At 37.7% G+C, this 24,259-nt stretch overlaps 1 protein-coding gene across 3 annotated transcripts in view; it reads right to left on the minus strand.

Annotated features, from left to right (window-relative positions):
• The window catches only part of NCOR1 (nuclear receptor corepressor 1), a 57,815-nt gene that overhangs the window by 12,209 nt on the left and 21,347 nt on the right, over positions 1-24,259 (minus strand). The window contains exons 12-30 of one of the 3 annotated variants that reach the window (XM_059829218.1): positions 19,400-19,527; positions 18,678-18,895; positions 16,932-16,994; positions 16,126-16,265; positions 15,270-15,396; positions 13,308-13,863; positions 11,200-11,329; positions 10,699-10,894; positions 8,025-8,198; positions 6,959-7,119; positions 6,445-6,565; positions 6,247-6,348; positions 5,643-5,740; positions 4,632-4,800; positions 3,923-4,063; positions 2,432-2,515; positions 1,651-1,907; positions 946-1,306; positions 191-415 (exon numbers count right to left, since the gene is read on the minus strand). In XM_059829218.1, coding sequence (XP_059685201.1) covers positions 191-415; positions 946-1,306; positions 1,651-1,907; positions 2,432-2,515; positions 3,923-4,063; positions 4,632-4,800; positions 5,643-5,740; positions 6,247-6,348; positions 6,445-6,565; positions 6,959-7,119; positions 8,025-8,198; positions 10,699-10,894; positions 11,200-11,329; positions 13,308-13,863; positions 15,270-15,396; positions 16,126-16,265; positions 16,932-16,994; positions 18,678-18,895; positions 19,400-19,527 — 3,451 coding nt within the window. The remainder of the gene's footprint in view (positions 1-190; positions 416-945; positions 1,307-1,650; positions 1,908-2,431; positions 2,516-3,922; positions 4,064-4,631; positions 4,801-5,642; positions 5,741-6,246; positions 6,349-6,444; positions 6,566-6,958; positions 7,120-8,024; positions 8,199-10,698; positions 10,895-11,199; positions 11,330-13,307; positions 13,864-15,269; positions 15,397-16,125; positions 16,266-16,931; positions 16,995-18,677; positions 18,896-19,399; positions 19,528-24,259) is intronic. The other 2 variants (XM_059829219.1, XM_059829220.1) reach the window with 2 other exon arrangements.

The raw sequence follows: 24,259 nt of genomic DNA on the forward strand, positions 1-24,259 counted from the left end.
TAATATTTTAATACGTTTCTTGGTTAGATATTACCCCCCCCCCCCCAACTGAAATCAAACCACAACAGTGTATATATAATCTCTTACAAATTATATCTGGCCATTGATAATGCTTTTTAAAGGTATCTTTTCTGTGCATCAAAGCATACAATATTTCTAAAACTAAAAAACACAATACAAACATATTTACCAGGATCCAGTGCCCTGTGAAATGGCATTGCAGGATCTAAATGAGGAGGAAGGTGACTCCTATAGACTTCAGGAGTTGCTCCTCTGTGATGAGGGTCAAAAGGACTGTGAGTCACTACAGGATCAACCCCTGGGACTGGAGATTTTGCTGGCACGCTCTCCCTCTGTGTCGGAGTAAGTGTGTTTTTCCTTTCGTGATTTGCTGACTTCCCAGAAGATATTCCAGCTAAACCAAATGAAAAACCCAAATTAATAAAATGCATATTTTTCAATAGAAAATTCAGCTGTAAGTATACACTGGCTCCCAAGGAACGTTCTAGAGGACCCTGCAATCTGATAAAATAAATCACAGAGAATATTTGATGTCCAAACTATTTCTGGTGAAAAATCTAAATCCTAAAACTAAGATTGCTTGCACTTCACCATATTATCTTCCTCATCTAGATACCACTATAATTCATGAATAGCTTCTGCCCTCAAAACATTACCCTTGTAGGTAACACTTTCCATGTGCTCCATAATCAAATGCAAATTGAGATTGAATTGCCTTCCCACCTCCATGTTACAGTACTTATTTTATTTTCTTATTCAGTTAACAGCTTACAGCCTTCTAGAATTCCTTCTAGCTGCCCTCCAAATTGAGCGAAGCCATTAGAATTAAAAACAAGTAGAATGGATTACAGAAACCATTTTAAAAGTAAGTTTAAAATTAAATTATTAAAACTTCTTGTCTTACTCTGGATAGGAATAACATACCCTCACTAACTCTATTCATCATAGGTGAACTCCTGGACATTGGACTCTGATAGTTCACAGGTGTCCTCCGAGCATTGGTATCATCATAAATCCCAGGGCTCAGCTGTGATTTGGGAGTTTCATGAAGAGTTGACCTGAGAACAGAGGGACCAGAGCTGACTACTGACGTGTGACGGGAACGTACTGCATCCCCGGTCTTCACATCTTCGTATTTTCCTCGCTCCACCACCTTCACGTTTTCTGGCACCATTTCCAGCTGAGGCATTCCACGGGGTAGCTTGCTTGGTCCAGTGATTAAAGATTTTACATTGTGTTTGATGGCAGACTGGCCAGAGTTGCTTTCATATTTTATGGGTGTGCCCTGAAAAGGAGAAAAAGATCAGGTAAGTTTATCCTGCCAGTGTTTCACTTGTGCTAAAAAACTCACATTGCTGATATCGTAGTTCATTGCTTCTATCACATTAGCACAGAATACAACTTAGTGATTGTTACTTGTCAGTTCTCTTGCTTGCAAGTGTGTTCCCTACAGGCGAAGTGTCAGGTTTTTTCTAACACACAGAAAATATTTTTAAGCTTTTTAAGTTGATAGCTTTCTTAAAACAAAACACCCCACCCCCCCATTCGTCATTATTCAAATATCCTGAATTGATTCACTACTGAGTCTGTAAGCAACTGTATGAGTCTAGTAGTGCTTTTTGTATTTACCTGAGATATGGAGCCTTCTATGATTGGCCTGGTCGTCTGCACCATTTCAGGAGTCTTGCGACTCTCCTGGCTTAACAGGTCCTGTCTTGGGATTTCATGGATGGAACGACCCATTTCTTTTATAGTAGTGACTCCATCATATGGTTTCCCCTTAGTAATGGCTCCTTCAAATGTCCTTATGGGAGGTGACTCTCTCTTAATCTGTTTAGGGTATTTCAAGCCTTCTTCAAAACTTTCAGCTGTTGCTCTTGGTGTGCCTTTTATAGAAAGAAAGAGTCACATTACTAGTATTAATAATTACTAAGTCTCTTTTTTTCATAAACTGAGTAACTAACTACATGTCATAATACTGGAACTTTGGCTTGCTACAGTCCGTGATAAAATATTCTGAAGACTAAAAAAATGCCACAAAAATAACACCGAACAAATATTCGATATATTACTGAAAGCATCCCAAGTTATTTCAGATGCTGAAATAAAGGCAGTAGCATACATCCTCAGAGGTCTGGGGAATTGTTAGTGTTGATTAAAAAAGTGCTATTTACCAAGTATTCATATTAAAAACAGTCTATTTTCCAAAAAGAAAAAAAATGCTATGTTTACACACTAGCTTTGTATACAGCATATCAGAAAGCTGCTGATTGATGCTCTGAAAACATGTTTAATAAAGTAAGCTCCACCTTTAACACAGCTACCATTGTTAATAACAGTTTTAAGGTTCAGAAATCCAGATTTTTGAGGATGTAATTAACGTTTGCCTTCCAAACTTGTGATACTTTACCTTGCATTATAGAGCCAGACAACACTGTTCTCTCTTTTAGTTCAGCATGTGGGCTACCCCTAGGCAGTGCACGGCATATTAAACCTAAAATTAAAATGAACATAATTTAGAGAATTAAACAAGTGTTCAAAAAAAACAACCCAAAACAATCCTAAACCAACAAAACCCCTCCTCCGTCTTACACACATTAACAGATAGTATCTGTATCATGGTAGTGCCCAGAGGGACTAGCCTCAGTATGCTAGGCACTGTATCAACATGTTATAAACACCATCCTGCCTTACAAAAAAAGGTATCTTTCAGTTCAAGTATTCATGCTATTACATTGTTGCAAGTTTTAACATATTCAGAAAACACAAGGTATTTTTTATAATTAAGCCTAACTCTTGTCCCAAAAGCAGTCCCTCTTCTCTTACACTCCAATTCAGTTTCCTTACCTAGTAAATAAAGGTGTTCATGATGGGAAGTGGAACAAAAAGAAAAAAACACCCCAAAATATACCTCAGCATCCTACAAATTAATCGAAGTTCATATTGAATCATCTGGGAAGAGCTGAATTTACTGTTCCTGTAGCAGGAATCTAAATCAACCCCCCAAAGAGCTCATAATTTTCCACAGTTTGAGGACAGAAAATGTGTCAGAGTGATGAGACACAGCATAAAAGTATCAGAGCAGCTTCTCATATGCCAGAAGAGTCTGAAGACGAACCAAATGCATCAGCAACTTAAAGGCAACACTGAATTTCTATATACAGTCTATAAACCTCTTATTCATATTGTTCCATCTGATGAAAATGTACACAAAATAGCCTTTAAGGGCTACCCAAAGATAGGACAAAATGTACTTAAGAAGTAAGACTCCAGAGCTTAGGCATGAAACATTTCCTTGCATTTTTATTTTTAAAAAAGGAATCAGAAAAGTTATATAGTGGCCTGACTTGACCTTTGCAGTCTTAGTTTGATCACAGTTTACTAAATCAAAATTTTACTAGGGATGCCGTGAAGCAGGATACGGCAGCTGTGCAAGTCTTCTGCTCGGCATAATCAAAGAGGTTTATTGCAGGAATGCAAAAAGTCACGCCAATGTGTTACCAAGTTACTGTGCCATGGCTGAGACCAGTATTTAACTGAATGGGTGTGTCCATGGAGTCCCTGCTAGTACCACTCCGTGGTGTTTCAGCTCTGCGACAACCCGCTGGGACTATGAAGAGTCAGTTACATGCGTCAGATCTACCGAGAGGAGTAAGTGCTACCTGAACTACCTGCAGTTACGGTAACACACCAGCAAAACAGAAAGGAAAACTAGTATCTACTCCAGCCATATTCCCAGCAGGCTTTAATTGTAGTGGTTATTACGTGGATCTGGTTAGTAGTGTAAGATTTAAATGTATTTTCTCTTTTGGTCTGCTGCATAAAATAACTCTAAATACTTCTACATCAATGCAAAAGGTTTGGATAAGGCACAAAACACCTTGGAAGCAGCTGTTTTTACCTTCCAGCGGTGCAGACACTGGAGACTCCCGCATTGACATTCCTTGCTTTATATTTCCTTCCATTGTATCATAGCTTCTCTTTAAACCAATTTCATGAGCAGTTCTTGGACTCCTTGTTCCTTCACGAACATTTTTAATAGCTGGCAAAATTTACAAGAGTGTGGTTAGGAAACGTGGACAATAAAAAAAAGACACGAGCATTACATTTAATGAGACCACAGGTCATTAATACTTTAACAACACAACTTCAACATAATATTGTAACATTAAATCTCAACCTTAAAAAGATCTTTCGTGGTTTGTTAAAAAATATATTTGTTCAAACAGTTACTAATTTATCAGTATTTCAACTGAAGGTCAAAGTTAAATGATACACTTCTTTTGATTTTAATACAGATCATTTTAAACTGGGTTGTTTAACCTTTCAAAATAAAAATATTCCATGACAAATTGGAAATAAATGGCACTGAAATTAAATAGTTTAACTATATTTTAAATACACAGTACAGGAGACTCTTCAGAATGCAGGTACAATTTCTGGATCACTTTAATTCTCATACCCTCAAAAACACATGCAGGTCAATACTTCTCCCAGTGCCTGAGGTTTATACCCATACACTTGGAAGCAGATATACTTCAGCTATGAATTATAAAAGCAGAACCTGCAGCAGCCTTGACTTTGATCAGATAGAATATACAAATACTCACTGTCATAAGATAAAATATGCCCACTTTTGCCTTCATAAATAACATGGCCTTTGGCTGAAGCTTCCTCTCGGCACTTTTCTGGGCTGCTGTCTTCTGTAGCTAGTCGGGTGATAGTTCCCTTCAATAACGCATCAGCTGCTATGCCAGACTGGGACAGAGCAGGTGTACCCTGCGTTTAAATCAATCAAATAAATAAATACACATGTTCTGAATTATAAGAGAACAGGAAGCAGTGAAGGGGGAAAGAAAAAAAAAACAACATACCCCACATTTTTAGATCTAGAAAACCAATTACTGTATCAAGCAGTAAGGCTTAAACTTCTGCCTCTATTATTAGTCATTTAACCTAATTATTAGTAAGATTATTTGTAGGCAATTTGCTACCTTGTTAAAAAAAATACAGGAAGAAGAATAGGGAGTACCATATTACAAAAGTATTTATAATGACCTAGAACATTTACCCCATAATACCATTTTGGGGGAAGATAACATACACTACATACTTAATGGTGCCATTAGGTTTTATTTCTATCCGAAGTAATGAAACCTACCCTTCTCAGAGGAGAATTGTTACTACTGCTCTCCATAACTAGAGATCCCAAATCAACCAAAACATTTTAAAAAATGATGAGACAAGCGGGCTTAATTTACCTTTCTGGCTTTAAATAGAATCAACTGTAACCAGTCTTGTGCAGATGCTAATATCTGAACTCAGGTGTGTTTTTTCATGCCATTTTCATGGAAGTTGCTAATAAGCCTTCAGCTAGGTATACCAAAGGCTCTGGTGATTTTATTTAAAAGTTTAAAGACTCACATACATGAAGATGAAATCATGGTAATGCTGACTTCAGTAACAGTGGGATTTGACCATCTGATTGTATTAAAATTTCTTTTTTCAAGGCAGTTCCTACTTTATGATATAAATTTACTTTTTGAGAAATGTGAATACATTCATGGTGATAGTTTAAACATGCTGTTTTGCTACAGCCTTCTCAGTAAGGGGAAAAATACCTGAGTTATGGAGCCTCTCAAAGAAGGAATGGTCTCAACAGAAACTTTATTGGTTGGAGTTCCTCGCGTTATACTTCCCTCCTGTATCGTTGTGGTACCTGATTTGAAAAAAAACCACAACATCCTGATAAATAAGAGAATTAAAAAAAAAAGTAGGTACTCGATTTGAAATAATTAAAAACTCTAGTGAGAACTGTTAGTTTACACTAAAATACAGGGAAAATTTCAGTTTAACAGCATGCATTTAAGGCAGTTAGATTATTTCCTCTTTTAACACAGTCTTTTACAGACTAGAAGTCTTTTACAGCATTAATCCATGGTATTTTCTTTTCTTTTGTTGTATTTGGGTATTGCACTGTATTGCTCTGCATATGCTCTAGTGAACAACTTAACTTTGAAATTGGCATGCCTTGAAACAAATGTTTTTAAATGAGACATGGAGGCAGGAGAAGCTAGCTACAAATACACATGCCTCAAAAAACAGGGAGCAGATTAATCATATAATACTTAAAAATAACACTTCAGCAGTTTGAGTTCTAGAAGTTAATACTCTCAGTTTTCTCAGGCGGTGACAAAGTTTCTTAATCTGTATGACTTTCTTTACCTCGAACCACACTTTCATGTTGTGCCCTGACCAGGAGTCCCTCAGGTTGGGAATTCTGACTTCTGGGAGAGAATTCTTCTTGTTTGATATAAGGCAGGGAAGCTATTCAGAAGAAGAAAAAGCAAAAGTTTGGGGTTTTTTCCTTTAATTATAAGTCATTAAATAGTCTAAAAGAAATGTCAGCTTTTCTTTTCTTACCAGATTTGGCTGACTCCTGCTGCCTTGGCAGCCCAAGAGATATAGAACCCACTGATGGCTTTGCAGTTTCTTGGGTGTAGGAGGCTTGACTATGGGATGTTAAGTAAGTGCCAGGTGTTCCCTGAAACAACAGATGTATTATATGTTAATTCTTGTTTCTGGAATGAAGATTCACATATATGTTTAAAGAAGAATGCTAATACTACTATGATCCTGTATGCTACAGTGCACCACTGCAAAGCATCAAAGTGAGTAACACCAGGAGTGTAGCGTCACTGTTAGTTTGGAGATGCAGTTCACCTAAACTGGACATCCTCAACCATGCTACTAAATGTAAATAACTGCATCATGTTCTATTTTCTAAGGCACCTGTAATTCCCGGACTTTTAGAGGTGGCATGTATAGGTTTTAAGCGTTAATGCTGTGAACACATAACCCAGTACAAGATGTTGAAGGTCAGTGCAAGGGCAGAAAATTGATGTAAGCACAGATTTTCAAATAATAATTCTCTTACTTGTGAGATTGAGCCTCCCATGATGAAGGAAGGTTTTTCTGATGGCACACTTGTTTTGGAGGATGGAATGAGTGGCGGTGGTGGTCTGGTGGGTCTGGTTGTTGGAAGGCGGACTCCTTCAGGTATATTGGTTATTACTTGGTGAGGTGCTGGCTGGAGAACTTGGGGGGAAAAATTGTATATTAAACATTACAGTCTGTTTCTGCTCTACTAGTTGTTAGAGAGACAAGAAGAACAGAAATAGCACAGTTCATCTGACAATTTGTCATGGGAATTGCCTCAATACCCCAAAGTTATCTAGCTGTATTTACAACTCTGAAATTCACTATGTCCAAGTGTATGTTATGCACAGAAACTGAATGGAGAATATCTAACCTTGCATCAAAGTTCAAAAAGAAATGGCAAAAGCTGCACTGTAGAATTGCAGAGTCTGAAAACTAAGCTTTTAAAAACAGCAGTCCAGAGGACATTCAAGTTTCATGTTGTTCTCCTGTTTTTAAAGAAAGTTCTTATTCTTTCAATAGAATGCAACTGAGAAGTATAATTTAAGCTTCCCCAATTTTGCTTTTTCTTAGCATGACATTACACTCTGAAGGGAAAAGCAAGAATTAAGATTTGCCAGTTATTTCACTGTTTTATACAACATTCAGACTATAATATTAAGCAATTACAGTCAGAAACTAATGCCAAAGATAGCAGCTTTCCCTCTTCCTCAACTCCCCCTTCATAAGAAAGGCCACCCATGAACATGATGGTCCTTGTATTAAGCTGAAAAACTCTTGATGACTTTGTCTCTATGCTGTTCTAACACTTTTCAGATCATCCTATTTGCTTAATAAAATACATGTTACGCAGCTGAGGCAGCAATAAAGAACAAAACCACAACCTCACTGGACATACAAAAATACCAAGCACCTATTTACATGCACACACAGAAATCAATCTATTTTCTTTTTTTGTTAATTCACGAAGTGGTTAGACAATAATTTGATACTACATCAAGTCACAGAAGTCCAGCTTCCAAAGGAAGACTACGTATCGCTATGACACGTAACAAATTATTTACCTGGCGGGACACTATAGCGAGCTGCATTCATATCAGGCTGGGGAGATGCTTTATTGACTTCTCTTGGGGATAGCCTGTATGGTGATGCTGACCTTGTTGCTGTATTTTGCACTTGTGCTTCCTGTTCTATTGCTCGCTTGACCTCAGCATAAGGCATATAGGCCACTGGTTTTCCTGTGAAGGTTAAAGTTATCAGAAAGAAAAGAACCCTGGATTAGAAATTGGAGTCAAAAGGTCCAGTTTACATCACAATTTTAATAAAGGGCCTACTCCAATGTCAGATGTACTTATCAGGTACAAATGTTTCAATTAAGAAGTAGTATTAAGGTACAGCTTAATTTAATTTGTTCTTATGTCTATACTTCTATATCCCAAGCTTTGAAAAAAAACTTTCTCATACTTTCTATATGTGAAAAACAGTATCTGGATCCTTTAGGTCCTTTAAGTGAAAGCTCTACTATTGAAAAAGATTTCATTTAAAGCAGATTACTTTCCAAATCCTGTGCATCAGCCAGGTTTACATGCAAGTTCAGCCAGACTTACATGCCAATCCCACCAGACAAAAAGCCTCCCTTCCTTGCTTGCTCAGAGAAGTTACAAATCAAATTTCAAATACCAATATTGCCCATCAATGGTGTTTAAAGGGAAAATACATTTTTATCAAATTTAGGAAATGAAAAATCCAGTAGCAGAATTTCAGAAATTCCTTTTCTTTGGCAAAGGACAATTTAAGTATTCATAATTACGAGCCAGAACAAGTCTACTGCAGCTGTAAAGTTATATCTTTAACCTCCATAGTCAAAGAAAGATGGCACTAATCATCCCATAATAGCTTTCTAAAAGATCTTTACTATTTTATTTCACAGTAAAGTATTGTGTAGGTTGTCATAGGCCAATTCAACAACAGGCACTTTAGTTTGACAAGATGCCCCACAACACAGGCAGTGTTCTGATGTATGTAACCAATACAAGGTTTTTAAACAGTCCGTGGGCTCTCTGCTGCACGCAGCAGTTGGTGCACAAGCTTCATAAGCACAGTATATCTTAGGAAGTAGCTGTTGTAATGATCTCGGCCCCTTCTAGTTTTCAGATTAAGGTGTCCAGGCTTGTAGAGCCCATTTACATTAACCATGTTATCCCTCCCTCTCTGTCTGCCTCAATAACCACCTTGATTTTTGCTGGCAGAGACTTCACCCCAGAACTTTCCCACACCTCATAAAACCATACTGCCAATGCCAAGAGTTATTCAGGTAGTATTTCAGTTAAATGGTACTTCCAAGCAACCCCAGACGTTCCACCTAAAGAAGCAACTTCCAAAACCCACAATCCTACCCTCCCCTCCACAAATCTACAAGCTCCCTTCTCACTGTTTTAACAGGCAAAAAAATGGTTATGTTTCTTTCATTTTACTTAGGTAAAAGTAATTAAGGTGAAACATTTTCATAACATAATTTAAAATTGTTATGCATATTGAATACAGAATACTCAAGTTTCAAAGAACATGATAGTTTATGTTGCTAGTACTGTGGAGACAACAGAAACAATGCACGAGAATATAAAAGCTAAAAATGCAGAATTATGCAACTGTGATGATATCTCTAACATTGTAACATTCAGCACATTAATCTCACTCGGTTTATTTCCCTGTTACAATGTACAGTTTGTGAACCTACTCCTTTTCTAGTAAAGAAAGCTGAGGTAAAAGTTACACACTTAGTACAGAACTGGGCCTCCCATAGGGTATGCTTTTCATGCACAAAAAGAAAAAGCAATCTTCTGCTGAGCTGTTTGCAATTTGCAAGCTGTTGATAGAATTAAAATAATTTCAGTTCAAAGAATGAAAATGTAGCCAATATACACAGAGAGAAAGCATAATACAAATGTCTAATGAAAGCTAATAAATGCATCTTTTGGCTCTCACACAGCAATGTGGATGATGTAACATATACACTGTCCATCTGAATCGCTTTCCTGTAACCAGCAATGGTAACAGACACATCCTTATTTAGTCACCCTGACAGATTCTGTGAGCAGTTTTAGCCTTGCTCTGTACTGAAGATCACACTAAGAGTCACATTCAGGAAACATAGGTCCAGATCCCAGAGCTGAGTTCAAACCCTGCTTCCAAGTATCCTCTATATATACAAAAGCAACCAACCATCATAGTCCCACAAGAAAGAACCTTTCACACAGCCCTTCTGCAGCCAGACAGCCTAAAGCATGACAGTTCTACCATATTTTTGTGCCCTACTCCAGGGCTCAATGTCCACGTACGTACTCCAGTGCAGTAAATCATTCCTCTTAGTTGTGCTCATAGTCCTTTTGCAATTCTCTCCCATCTTTACCTTAAGCTTCTGAAAGGGGCTCCTCCAGAACACGCAGATGTCTGGGTCCTCTCACCTGCACGTTTAATCTTTCTGAAGCTTTCTGTGTAGGAACAACTCATTTTTGGATTTCACCCAAATGAAGCCAGTTTTTCTGCCTTATCTAAGTGGGCTACAATGTGGTTCTCCCAACACTGTAACTGCTGCAGGATCTGCAGAGTAGACAGGTTCCTTCAATCAAGTGCCATCAGAAGGCAATAGTTTGTTATCAGTACTCTAAACTTTCATTCTTAAATGAGGCATCAGTGTAACAGGTGGACATAAAATGCAGTGTTATTTCCATGGCCTACCTTCCCACTCAACATTAGGGCTCTTGGAAGTGCCACAAGGGCTTACAGCACTTCGATACTCCATATCCAGCTGCTCTTGCCTCTGGCGTTGCTCCTCCAGCAGTGCTGACTCATGCATTGCTTTAATGTGCCGTTGATAGAGTGCATAACCACTCACCGGCGTTCCAACAGGAACAGTACAGGGACTGCAAGAAACCTACAGGGAGGGGAAGGTGTTAACATCAGGTACGTTAATGCAGGTACTTACTAAAGTAACTATCTTGCTCAATGCCTCCACTGCAGCAACTGTAATCCATGTATGAGTGTTTCAAACGGTCCACGCCTTTTTTTAAGCTATTACTTGCATATCGGTTTGTACTTAATCTACTTTCCCCCTCAAAAGTATTATGATAACAAAGCAAATATATTTTTCTTCATTCGTTTCACAATTTTTTGCTGCTTTAGTGTTGCGACTAGTTTTAGGGACAACAGACACTCCTTCAAACTTAAAACACCCCATACCATAGGTGGTATGACAGCAGCTCGGTGGTGAAGCTGTTGCAGGTCCATCTGCCCTTGCTTTATCGTGGATGATACCAGTATTGACCCAGTGGGATTTAACAGTGAGGGCTTTGAATCCCTGCTGAAGATACTGGAAAAAAAAAAAAAGAAGATGTAGAAGGAAGGGAAATATATCACCAAAAAGACCAAGATTAAACATCTTTAAAAATTTACAGGCAAAAGTATGCCTCTCAACTTCAAAAAAGCAACACATTTAACACACTGAACAAATAGCTGAAAAATCAAAATCATGTTGTGTTTTGTCCCACAGCACATCTGGTAGAATAGGCAACAGATGCTGCTGTATTTTTATAATACACAAAATACCAGAAGCGTTCCGAATCTCCAATACCAGAAACGTATGTATGCTGTTTCTATATGCACAGTACTGCAAGAATTCAGCCTTCTTTATAAAGAATGCTTTGAAAAAAATAGATAGGAAACACTAGATATATTTAGTCCACAGGAAACAAATAAACAGTGGTATACAAGAGACTGCTTTCACATGGTGGGTTAATACATTTGTGAAGTGGAAAGATGATGTCTGAAGAGACAAGAAAGTGCACAAACACTGTCAACTGCACTCTTCAAGGAGCACATGCAGAACAATGATACTGGATACTTTTGACATTTAACATCTATCCTTGGTACTGCGTGTATATTAAGACTAGTAGGAGGGAGGCGGCATTGGCTCCGATGCTACGCTATGGTCATATAGGAATTGCACCAACAGAACACTAAAAAGACTTCAAATATCATCACTGGTATCAGCCATCCCCCAAAACATAAAATGGTTCCAAAGACATGCAGCATTGTCCATTTAAAGCCCTGTATACTCATGTGGGTTATCCACAGTGTTTAGGGCCAAGTTCCCAGGGACTAGTATTTGCATGAAGACATCATACACTTTGGAGAAAGAGATCATCCATTTCTCTAGGACACTTGCCCGTTAGTTTACGGACACTGACTGATAAGAGTGAGAAATACTTCCATTACTCTGTTACTAATAGCCTTCAAGAGATACAGTTCTACCGATTGATAGAACATGGTTCAATGACAGTAATTGGGTACAGGAGACTAAAGGTTATACAAGCAAGTAAACATGAAATGTTAAAAGGTAACTAAAATACCTATCTTTTGTGCCCCTAGATTATTATTTTTTTAAAGCAAGTTTCATCTCCTAAAAATATATTCAGGCTGTTTTCCCTATCAAATTCAAGGAGTTTTGGATGCATTCTGCCAAACTGAGTTTGTGAGAGCAAGAATCAATTAAAGCAACTCCATCTCCAAATTTTTGGCTCTACATTCAAACAGTTTTTCACTAAAGAGAATGGAGAGCCCATGTACACTACACTAACCAATCACACTATAAAAAATATTCCTAATTTACTTCTGAATGTGTAGATCGTGTAAAAGCAACAAACTAACAAAACCAAAGCAAAGAACTTCAGTACAGATCCAGTTACACAATCACTGTTGAGTTTCTCAGTGGATAGATGGGGGCATTTACAAAATTCCCCACATTACTTAATGTTTTTAGTTGGTCACTAATTTTTAAATAGCTGTGTATCAGAAAATTCTGCAGCAGCAAGAAGATCTTCCTCTCCCCACCAGAAGTACCACAGAGCTACTTATCATGGAAACTCATGCCAGGAGCACCTTGAATCTCTTTTCTTGCTTTGGCAAATTTTCATTGTTTCAGTAAGCTGCTGTCCTTTCCAGATAATTGTTTAACACAATTCCCATTCTCTGAATAGATCCCAAATGGCTTGATTTCCCTCATTCTCTAGCTTTCCAGGTAGTAGTGCTAGTTCGCTACCCACCTAGTCAGTCTATCACCATGGAATTTTGCCTTACCCAGCCTTAGAAGACCCTTCTTTTGGCTTTTCATCAAAATTTTAAATCAACACTTCCTTCTGTTGCACTTCCAGCAAAGACTCTTTAGAAATTCTTACCCTAGTAGAAACTCATAACAAAAATGTCGCTACTGATGACACTGTTAAGTAAAACCACTTTTTAAACAAATTCTTAAAGATGGCAATATTTGAATGCTAAACAATTAAACTCACCCCTGTCTGTCAGGTTCTCCATCAACTTCCTCATCAGCACTACAGGTGGCACTCGAATCATTATCTGAATGGGATTCTTGTCTTGCTGTATTAACTTGCTGTGACAGGCTATAGTCCATTTCCTCTGGTTCTGACTTTTCCTTGGGTTTCTCCATATCTCTCTCTTTGGTATCACTCTCTATTTTCACTTGAATATTCTCTGGTAGCCTCATTTCAGTCTCTACAGGTTCTACTTTGGTATGCACTGGAAGAGTAATCACAGGCTTAGCTTCAACTGGATGGCTTCTACTGTCAACCTCCATAGGCTCTTCTGCCTCATTATTTATTTCTTCCTTAACCTGTGGCTCAGGGTTCTGACTTTCAGCTGTTGATACACTTTGGGCTGTTAAGGAGGGAGACGAGCTGGTTGCAGGTTTAACGGTAGATTCTTGTTCTGCTGTCACTTCAGTGGTTACCTTTGAAGCAGCACTCTCAGGTGGAGTTTCTTCACTTGGTTTAGCAGGTTCTGCTGGAGTTGGAGATGGAGCACTTTCTGTATCAGAACTATTTTCAGCACCTGGGAAAAAAAAAGTTTTGGCATAAAGGTTCAATGTTAATGAAATCTAACTAGGCTTCGATGAACTGCTTCTTTAGAATAATCAAATATATGTCTGCTGTCCCAAAACACAGCAAGACAGTTGTCCTGAAGAATTGACTCACAAAGGCAGGGTAACCAAAAATCAGCAGATAAAGGTTAAGGAGGAAGACTGGAATTACAGAAACAAGGCTACTTAGCCAGCTCTGATCTTATAGAGAGCCAGCCAAGTAAACTCTTGTGCGTATGTCAGAGACTTGGTACTTCCACATACGATGCAGATTTATTACAAGATTAGAGTCAACATTCAGAGTACCTAAGGCATAGCTTTAATGATTTAAATTAACATGTTGTAGAAGCATGACTAGCAGAAGTGGTAAAACACTGACTTTACATGAAAATCAGTCACGTTTTATAGACATGCTGACTTGCAATTCTTGCTGTAAGTTAACAGTTCTAGTTTACTTCTTTTGTGAATCACCATTATTTTCTTGAAAATGTCTTCTTTGCTCTGTGAAAGGTGTAAACAGCATCAACAACTGGATACCAATTAAAAAAGGGTATTGATTCTTGTAGTAAAGAACCTTCCTCCTCTTTTTAGCCCAGTTCATGAACTCCATTATATTATAAATAGCTTTTAGATAAATAAAAACATTTGTGAAAAACTATGGCAACATCTAGAACATAGATGTTATATTCAAGTCTTATCTTCTGATAAGAATCTTCATTCCTTAGAACTACATCAATATTTTAAGAATGTTTGTTAAACAAATGGATGCAGTAAAGATCTATCAATTTTGACCTACACATCTGTAAAAAAGTAATTAATTTTTCTTATCATAGAAGTAGACAATTTGCAGAATTACACACACTGCAGCTTAAAACAAAACAAAAACCAACCAAAACCCAAAAAACCCAACACTTAGCCATATTCTGTGATTCATCATTTATGAATTGTATTGCTTACAGCTTCACAAAAGTATCCCCAAGACCAACTGATGTTGAGTGCCTATAATTATTAGCAGCTGCAACCAACACATTTAAAAAACCTAACACTTAAATGAGACTATCAACTAACAAGGTTTACATATCTTTGATTCAACTTGTGTCAGGACACAATTTTTTTTGATCAGGGGCTGTCAGTTTAGAAGATAGCACAGTCAAAGCATCTCAAAATACTAAGCAATAACATCTTAAGGCTGCTCAATACTAAAAATGCTTTTCCCCCTCCAGATAGAAATAGTGAAGTGAGTTCCAATTGCTAAAATCTGAAACGTAGTATTTGAGCACTACATTATGAAGTGGAACACAGCTTTCTGAGCATGTAATTGGCACAAAACATACATCCCTTTCTGTGCCTACACAAGTTTCCTTCCCAGAAAAATTACCTTCACTGTCTTCTGGATTCTCTTCTTCATTAGACGCTTCAATATCTTCATCCTCCTGAGCTGACACAGTTGAAGCTACACTCTCACACTGTGACACATCTCGCTCCTCACGGGGCCTTCGTGAAGACTGATAAAGACATGGCATTTACATTGTACTAAAATTTGCAAGTATTATTTCTTCTTACATGCATTGTCATTTATCAGGTTGAAATGAAAGACAGATTCTCTGTTTAGCACAGATTCATTCACAAGGGCACACTCTTTCAAATTCAGGCCAGCTTTTGCTGCTCCTGATCAAAAATAGGTTTGGGAACAAACCACTCTCTCAAGGTATGTTTGGGGGACAACAGAACTACTGCAGCAAACACAGACACTGATGCTCTTCAGTGAGAGAATACTAGGATAACACTGCAGTTTAGAGAATCCCAACACTCAGGATTCTACTTCAGATGCCCCAAAAACTTTCAGTTCCTGGTCTTCTGCCAATTCTCTTGCTCTGTTTTGTAAGGTTAGTGCTTACTGTGCTTCAAGGTAACTGTTCTACAGCGATGACCTGAACTTCTATAGTTGCCGGTGTACTGATAAGGAACGTGGTTTTCAGAGCACTAAAGAGTTCTTCAGGCTTGAGTGCTCTATCTGATAGAAATCTTTCTATTGTATTTTAAAGCAAGAACTGTGTAGTATCACAGGTCAGTGAGCATCAGCTGCCTTTTCTAGGAAATTTATGACACAACACAGAAAGAAGTAGAAAAGGAAACAAGTGGTGACTGCAAAACAGCCTTAGCGAAGCGTGATGCATGATTCAGAAAGATGCCAAGTTTTCCCCTGCAAAATATTCAATGCCCACTGCACTTACCTTCTGTTTGTGCTGTTGGAGGAGGCTGTCTAGATTGTGTCTCCTTTTATAGTTGAAGTAGAAGTTCTTACACTGAGCTTCGCTTTTCGTCCCAACCATTTTGGCAATCGCTGCCCAGTTTCGTCCATGTTCCACTAGGCCTGTTCAAACATATAAGAACCAATATTTACTATGATAAATAATTCAGCTATCCAAACTCAATTAAATGGAAGAACAATGCCTATGGGAACGTAAGATACAGAAGTACTGCTGTCCTTAAGAGAACAATGTATTTGATAACTACTTATGGGGAAAAAAAAAATAAGCTGTGTTAACTTGAATGTCAAACTTAACTCTTTGCTGTTGCTAATATGTAACACCTCTGCTAACATACTGATTTTATGCATAAAATTTACAGGTAGGAGTTATTGCCAAATGAATAGACAAGTTATAAACTACAATAGCTTTTCTATGAAAGTAATGTCTTATACAAAAGGAATTTTTGTAAAACACATTACTTCAAAAATTTACATATGACATACACACCTTCACATCTGTTTCACAGACTTCCATGGACCAAGTACAACATCAAACAATTCTAAGCAGCCCATATGAAAAAAAAAATCAACGTGTCTCAAAATCTGATTTTGTCTGTTAAAGATGTTTGCGCTTTTTTTTTTTAGAAAAAAACCAGCAAATTTCAAATTACTCATTCAGCGTAGCGTTGCAAAAAAAGCACAGCACTCATATTCAGTAATTCAGTAAATTATTGTAATTTTGTAAATGTAAGTACTCAGAAGTAAGTCAAAAAGCTTTACAAGGTTTACCTTTCTTAGCAACTTCCATTTCTTCTTCCGTCCAGCGGGATGTCTCCACAGGTTCTGCAGAAGCTGAAAGAGAAACAAAGACAATGATCAGAGAAAAGACCAGGATTCACTATTACGGCACCGATCATGCATGCCAGAGTCAAGTAATCTATTTACATTAAGGCTTGTTCAAGTCACTTGGGAAAGCTGCTCTTGTCCGTGGGAAGTAGTCAGTCTCCATTAAGCTAAGTTAAAGATATAGTAGGAACTACCACAATCTCAGCAGAGCAAACTGTTCAAAAGTATTCTGCCTACAAAACTATGATTAAATCTCTGTCAAGGAAGACTTGTAAGTAATTTAGATGTATTTATCACTAAAATTTTATTTAAACTGACAATAATTACCATCAACTACTAGAAGTAGCAAACCAACATACTGTAAGCTAGTTCCGTCTTATTTCACTAACTGCTGTGGAAAGGACTGAAATGGTTATTTATTGGTTAGTGGGTATCTTGTATCCACTGAGTCTCCTACTGGACAAACAGAGAAAAATAAAAGAAAACAAAAAAACAGTACATAAAAACAAGCAGGAAACTAAGGATGATTCAATGCAAAATACCTTCCACTCATTTCTCTGGATTTGATATAATTCTGTTTAAATTTCTGAATGGCATTAAGCTGCAACAGCCTGCATTTCCTTTTCATAAAATCTGCCATTATGCATAGCATGCAACACAGACCCTTCAACAACTTCCATTAAGAAACAATAAAAGTAGGACACTATAGAGTATCTGATCCACTGAAAAGCTATTTTGGATTTTCCAGAAAACCCTGCAAAAATGGTTTAAAAAAACCAAAAAGGCAAAACCCACTATTGCCTTAGTCTAGCTGCTAACAAAAACCCACCATATTAACTGAGCAAGAATGTCTATCACAACCTCTGATGTTTACAGTTAAACGAGAACTAAATTTGCCCACTTTACTCTGTTCTTTAGGATATGCAGAATATCTGAGCAACAAAAGAATTGTTACAAACTCTAGAAGAGCAGCTGCCTGTAACTATCTGATTGAAGAGCTAGGAGCAACAAACTTTGCCACAGCAGAGCACTGCAAGGAAAAAAAAAGACCCAAACCTGCCCCACCATCCTGGATAATTATTTACTAGCCACAAGGTATTCTGTTTGCTAGTATTTCTGCACCACCACAAATTATGTCAGCCTTTTCAGAAGTGCAGCTAGAGATAGCATACTCTTCTAACCATATGTGCCAAGAAAGTAACATTTTATTTTAAACAAGTCTCTTGCCATCTAATGCAGAAACAACAACAACAAAAACAACTTGCTAGGATCTATTTCAGGTTATGAAACTCCCTAAAGTACTCAAATATCAGGCCTACTTATTTAACAATAACCTCTGCGAGCTACAGCCTGTAAGTCAATCTGTGTCAAAGGCATTTGGATCTCTACAGATCCATCATTAACCCTGCAAAGACAGAAAACGTAGTTATCACAGAAAGGCTGAACTGCCTTTTTTTTCCCCCACATGGTTCTAACAGAGTCATCTGATTACACATAGACTATTCATGAAGTTACACCCATGAAGTTTAACAGTACCACACAGTCACAAAATTATAAGCAGGCCTAAGAATAAAGATGTAATACTAAAAAGAAAAAGAAAAGTGCACCGCATGCACAGAAAACAGCCTTATGTCAGTGAAGAGCCCGATGAGCAGATGGGTCCCCAAGTGTCCTATAAATGCTACTCACAAGGTTCTGGTGGGGGTGGAAGAGGCGGCGGTGGTTCTTCAGTGGCTGCAGCTGCAGCAGCATTTGCTTGTGCAGCTTCATTCGTCATTGATCTGGTGATTCGGCCCTTACGACGACCCTGACTATTGGCAGTTTTTCGGCCCCTAGGAGTGGCCTGCTCCCTTTCCTCGGTTTCCTCTGGTGCAACTTCAGTTTTGTCCTTTTCTTTGGTATTCTCTCTGGGAATAGTTAAAATATAATTCAGTCTTATTCAGAGAGCTGTTATGGGCAGATATTCCTGAATATCAATGTTTAAAAAAAAAAAACCAAACCAAAACACAAACAAAACTCCACAAACCCAAAAGACACCTTTAGTGAAACAGAATTCACTTACTGCCCACAATTTAGAGTAGCTAGAGAATAACATAGATATATGATACTATCAACTTCAAAGAAAATACAAACACTGTGATAGAACACATGAAAAAATAAACCCCAAACCAACAAGATACGAAAATTATTACATGTGCAAAAAAATAATCCCATGGCTTTTTCCAACACTCTGATGAGTTCAGCAAGACAAGGAAATTGGTATGTCCAAAAAAATTGTTTAATGCACAAAACCTAGTCTAAATAGGAACAGTTTTCAGTCCAGATCTCACTGTCAGGCTAAAGCGAATCCTGATCCTGATCTTTGCAAAAAACTGCAATCTAGAGTGAATTAATACATTTTCAGTACTTACTTAGATTCTTCCTTCTCATCCTTTTCCTCCTCATCTTTCTTTTCCTCCTCTTTTTTCTCTGCTTTTTCTGCTTTTTCCTCTTCTACCTTTTCTTCTACCTTTTCTTCTTGAGAAGGACGAGCAATTTGCTGCTGAAATGAAATGGGATTTACACATTATAACAATTGGATCACACAAAGGTGCAGCAACTTGTACTCAGAGCAGAAGAAACACTGATGCTGTTTTACCTCCCACTTGATAATATTTTAAGTTATAGTCACTGCACATTGGTCAACATAACAGTAAAACACCTCTGCCAAAAACTGTAACACCTATCTGCACCCTGAAATTATAATGAACATGATGTTCCGGGCATTATCTCCCAGACTTCACATGTCCCCTTTACCACAGAACATACAGTTTCTATATATTAGCTGTATATCCTCAGTACCTCTCAATTTATTTTCTCTTATGTTTCTTCTTGTCATCTGCCCCATTCAGATATGGTATTTTGTCTCACAAATTCCAGGGAGGTACAGGCTTCTTTTGCAAAGTGAGCGCAGAGGCGATAATGTACACATATGCGTGTCAACAAATTCATGCACTGTTGTATGCCACACTAAAAATGAAGAGTTGTGTTTTAAAAGTGCTTAGAGAGGTCTGACCAACATCTTGAGTAGTAATGGTGTTGCTCCTCTCAAATTTTATTTTTAACGTTGCCCATTTTAAAATAGTGAAACCTGATAGCTCACAACTTGGAAGCAGGAGATCTTGTAGCAGGAACATTATGACCAACTCTAAGCCATCTTCTCAAAACTGTCATTAGTAATTAAGAAATATAATTGTTAAAAAAATTGGGTGAGGAATTTTAGACTTATGTTTCCAGTGGATTTACAGAAGGAAAATTATAACCTAGAATTATTTATTTTTTAAACCACAGTCTTTATTGAGATGATAGTTTTACAAGCACATAAGCGCTGACAAACGACAAAGTAATTACCATTACCCATTATTATACTAAGGAAAACCGCACAAAACACTACGCATTCTGTGTTAAGGGACTCTTGCTCCTTATCTTTCAAAGCAATCCAGACGACTACCATGTGCAAGGGTATCTCATTTTAGAAAGCATATAAATTTGATTTAAACTTTCTAGAAGATACAAGCTGCTTCAAACAGGAATTAATGTAAGAAATTTCTGTTACTTAATATGATCACATAGTATTACCAGCATGGTCCCTTAGAGCTGCTAAAAAAAATAAATAAATTTAAAAATAAACTAAAATATGTAAGAAAAATTTGTGGCATTGTTTTTGCTATTCCTTATCACACACACACAAAAAAATAGCCTCCGCATTCCCTGTCTGACTTCGTTGTTAGAGGTGGCCTAACATTAGACAAGCCAAATACCCTGTGATGTTTTAAGAAAGCATTAGAAAAACGTACAGAAAAAAACGCCTAAGTATTAGGAAAGATTTATCAAATGTGGCTACACAAAAGATTTCCTTAAGTTTTAGTGTTATAACCCACCCTAAATATATTTAGGAGCCTAAATATTGCTTTTTGCCATCCACAATGATACAGTTGCACATGGCCAAAACATCTTGCTTTCTAACACTGCCAATTTTTTATGTCCACAGCTCACCTGCAGACTCCTTCCTCTCCAGGTTAAAATACCAAGCAGTAGTTGACATCCACTAAATAAATCATGTAACCCACTCCTCAAATTCCCAGAACCCATTGCATGAAGCAAATGGTAAATGAATTAATTCTCCTGATGGGCCTCAAAAGCCAGCAACCCGCATCAAGAGCTTAATCTATATTGCCCATTCACACTGAATAGTAGCTGTAACAAGGTGGTCTTCCGAGTGCCACAGAAAAATCCAAGCCTTCTGTACTAGGCACCATACAAGAAGAAAGAGAAAAGAAAGCCTGAGGCTGCAGGCGAGGTTGTAATGGGCAGGACTCCAGTTAAAAGCAAGGGGAGAGGGAGGAGAAAGAGCAAGCTTTCTTCTTCTCTTCTGAAAATACATGTTTATTTAAAATGCATTATTAGAGTTTAAATTCTGCCTTAAATATGTTTTCATAACAAACTACGGAACATAAGAGAGGGTGGGGAGTCAGATATGGCCACACAGAAGGAACCACTCACAGGAGTTTACAATGAAGGAGCTTGAACAGGTTAAACAAACCATCTCCGACAATCAAGTCACGCATTCAGAAGAACTGCAATACCCAGATGCTCTCCACTCAAATTTGGTGTGTGCAGAACTGACTTGCTCCTTACTGGGCATTAGGCTCTGCAAGTCAACTTTAAAAAGCAAAAAATACATGTAATATTATAAAGGTACCTTTCAAATAAAAACCCAAAATACACTTAGCAATTCATGGAAAGACAAGGACAGATATCTGCACGATCTGCTGTTCTAGGACTTCATTAAGTCAGATTTTAAAGTCCACTGAAAAATTCCTCAAAATAGGCTTTTCCTTTTCACAGAGGAACCAATCTTCCTGTAAGTGTAGCAGCAGGTGTCACTGTTTCACTAACAAAACTGAGGCTGGAAACAGTCACAAAAAGGACTTGTTTTTGACATTTTAATAATGTGAACTGGAGCAGAAAACCCAAACACTAACCACTATCATCTTGCTGCAAATTATTAGCATTTAAGATGCTTGCATTACTTGGTTATGCAAAAACCTCCTTCAAGCAAGGTGTCAGAAATGTGCTAAGATAAATTATTTCCATCACGCTAGACAGATTGGCCTCAAAAGCAAGGAATTAAAAATTGCGCTTTCAGAAGAAAAAAATTTAAAAAATAAAATCTGTATTTTACATATAATCTATTCACAAAACAGTTGCTGAAAATCCTCTGTTCTTTTTGCCTGGGTAACTTAACATCACACTTTGTAAATAACAGGATTCTCTATTTCACAGTGATTTATTTAACATGCATAATCAATAGGTCAAGTGCAGGTTAACACAAACCTTAAAACAGTTGAAGCCTCAGTCAGCGACGTACCTGCACATTCATCTGTCGATTAAAACTTTTACTATCCAGGCAAGGGGATGGGCTTTAGTTCAGGGTACGATTCAAAAGGACAAACACCACACCAGCACCGACATCACACAGCTCTTTAGCAGAGGCTGCCTGACCCAGCAACGTGTTTATTCCAGGAAATTGTGTCATTCTGCCACTTAAGCTGCCTACAGCAGTTGCCCATCTCACATACAACCTTCTAATCCCACTGGGGTCACCCGAGGTGATCCCCACCGAGCTCGGCTTGATTGGCCATCACAGACATACAGCAAATTTCTGTCTAGTCAGATCACTGGACCGTACCACCTGCTGCAAAGGCACACGGCTCGATCCACAGACACGCGCTTCTGCTGAGCAGGCAGCCAGACCACAGAAACACACCCCTTACCGACTACCGCTCTGCTACCAAATTTCAATGAAAAACTACTTGGAGAAAACCTCCTTTCAGTGAGTTACTTAAGGAATTCTCTATAATCGATGCAAAAGCATCATATAGCCATGCTTTCTTCCGATACTATGTTAAAAACTCTTCATTTGAAAAGTCACATTTAGTTTAAGATGCACTTGTTTAGCTCCCTCTGTAAGCACTCTGGAACGGTTTAGGTAGCATTTTATAAAAAGGCCTTTCTAGACCCATTTGAGGACAAAAATATATCAGAATTCAATAAGCCTTACATATCTTAACTTGACATGCCTTAATCTAGCATTCAGATTCTCTAAAATAAAAGCCCCCACACTGAAACTGGAGTCAGGTTGTACTCACTACCTTCTCTGAAGGATTTCAACATCATTACCATGATTAGTATCTTCTCCACTGCAATACTGCATTTGCTTGCCTTCTAATTTACAAAAATATATCAACTATTAAGAGTTTAAGCTGAAGCATCTGTTATTGGCATAAGCACATATTGGAGCATATCATAAATCTTACACGACTTGTGTTTGCCAATCAGCAAGGAAGTTTCAGGTTGCTACTCAGAGATAGGAAAAATATCAGCTTCAAACAAAGCTGGGGTGTGAGAGGAAGAGGAGAGGGGATGAAATGTATTCTGCAACTGTAAGATAAAAATTCTGGCAAGCAAGACAGTTCAACACTCAAGTTCTTTTTTAGTAGCTGTTATAGATGCTGCTGATTAATCATAAATAAAATTAAGAAATACAAATATGATTTTTGGTACCATGTAATTCCTTACTACAGCATTACTAAACACGCTAACTACAATACTTCTGAATTTAAACTTCCAGAAATGGTAAAATTTCCCATTTATAATGTTAAGAGTATTTCCTTGAGCTTGCAAGTATACCTCAACATTCTTCAGATCTATAAAGTCTGACACTTATTTGCATCCTTAACATAGAGCACACATCAAGCCTGTCCAGCAGTTGCCCAAAGTTTAGTGATCTGCTATAGTACTTCATGTGTATCAACAACTAGCAATTAAGATCTACAACTCTGCTAAAATTCAAAGAGCAAGTAATTTGAGTTGAACAAACAATGACAGCGGCTTCAGTGTTCCAACTCACGTATTTAGTTATTCACATACAAATCAGTATTCAAAGGAGCAGTTACAAAGTCAGGCAGAGCACCTTGGGTTTGCTTTTATAGTGAGCTATGTCCACAAATCTATGTCCTCGTTACAGGGCTGTAATTAAAATCTTTCTAGTTCATATGCATTATCGAAGGAAAGTAAACAATTTATGGATTGAGAAATCCATCCAAATATTGAATTCTACCAGTTCTGATATTCTAAACTTTAACAACGTTGAAAGGCATTTAAATATACAATTATGATCTTCTGAGTATCTCAAAACTTACAGTTACATTGCATTACAGCGTGAGCCA

The sequence above is a fragment of the Gavia stellata genome, chromosome 25 (assembly GCF_030936135.1).
Source record: "Gavia stellata isolate bGavSte3 chromosome 25, bGavSte3.hap2, whole genome shotgun sequence".
NCBI classification, from domain to species: domain Eukaryota; kingdom Metazoa; phylum Chordata; class Aves; order Gaviiformes; family Gaviidae; genus Gavia; species Gavia stellata.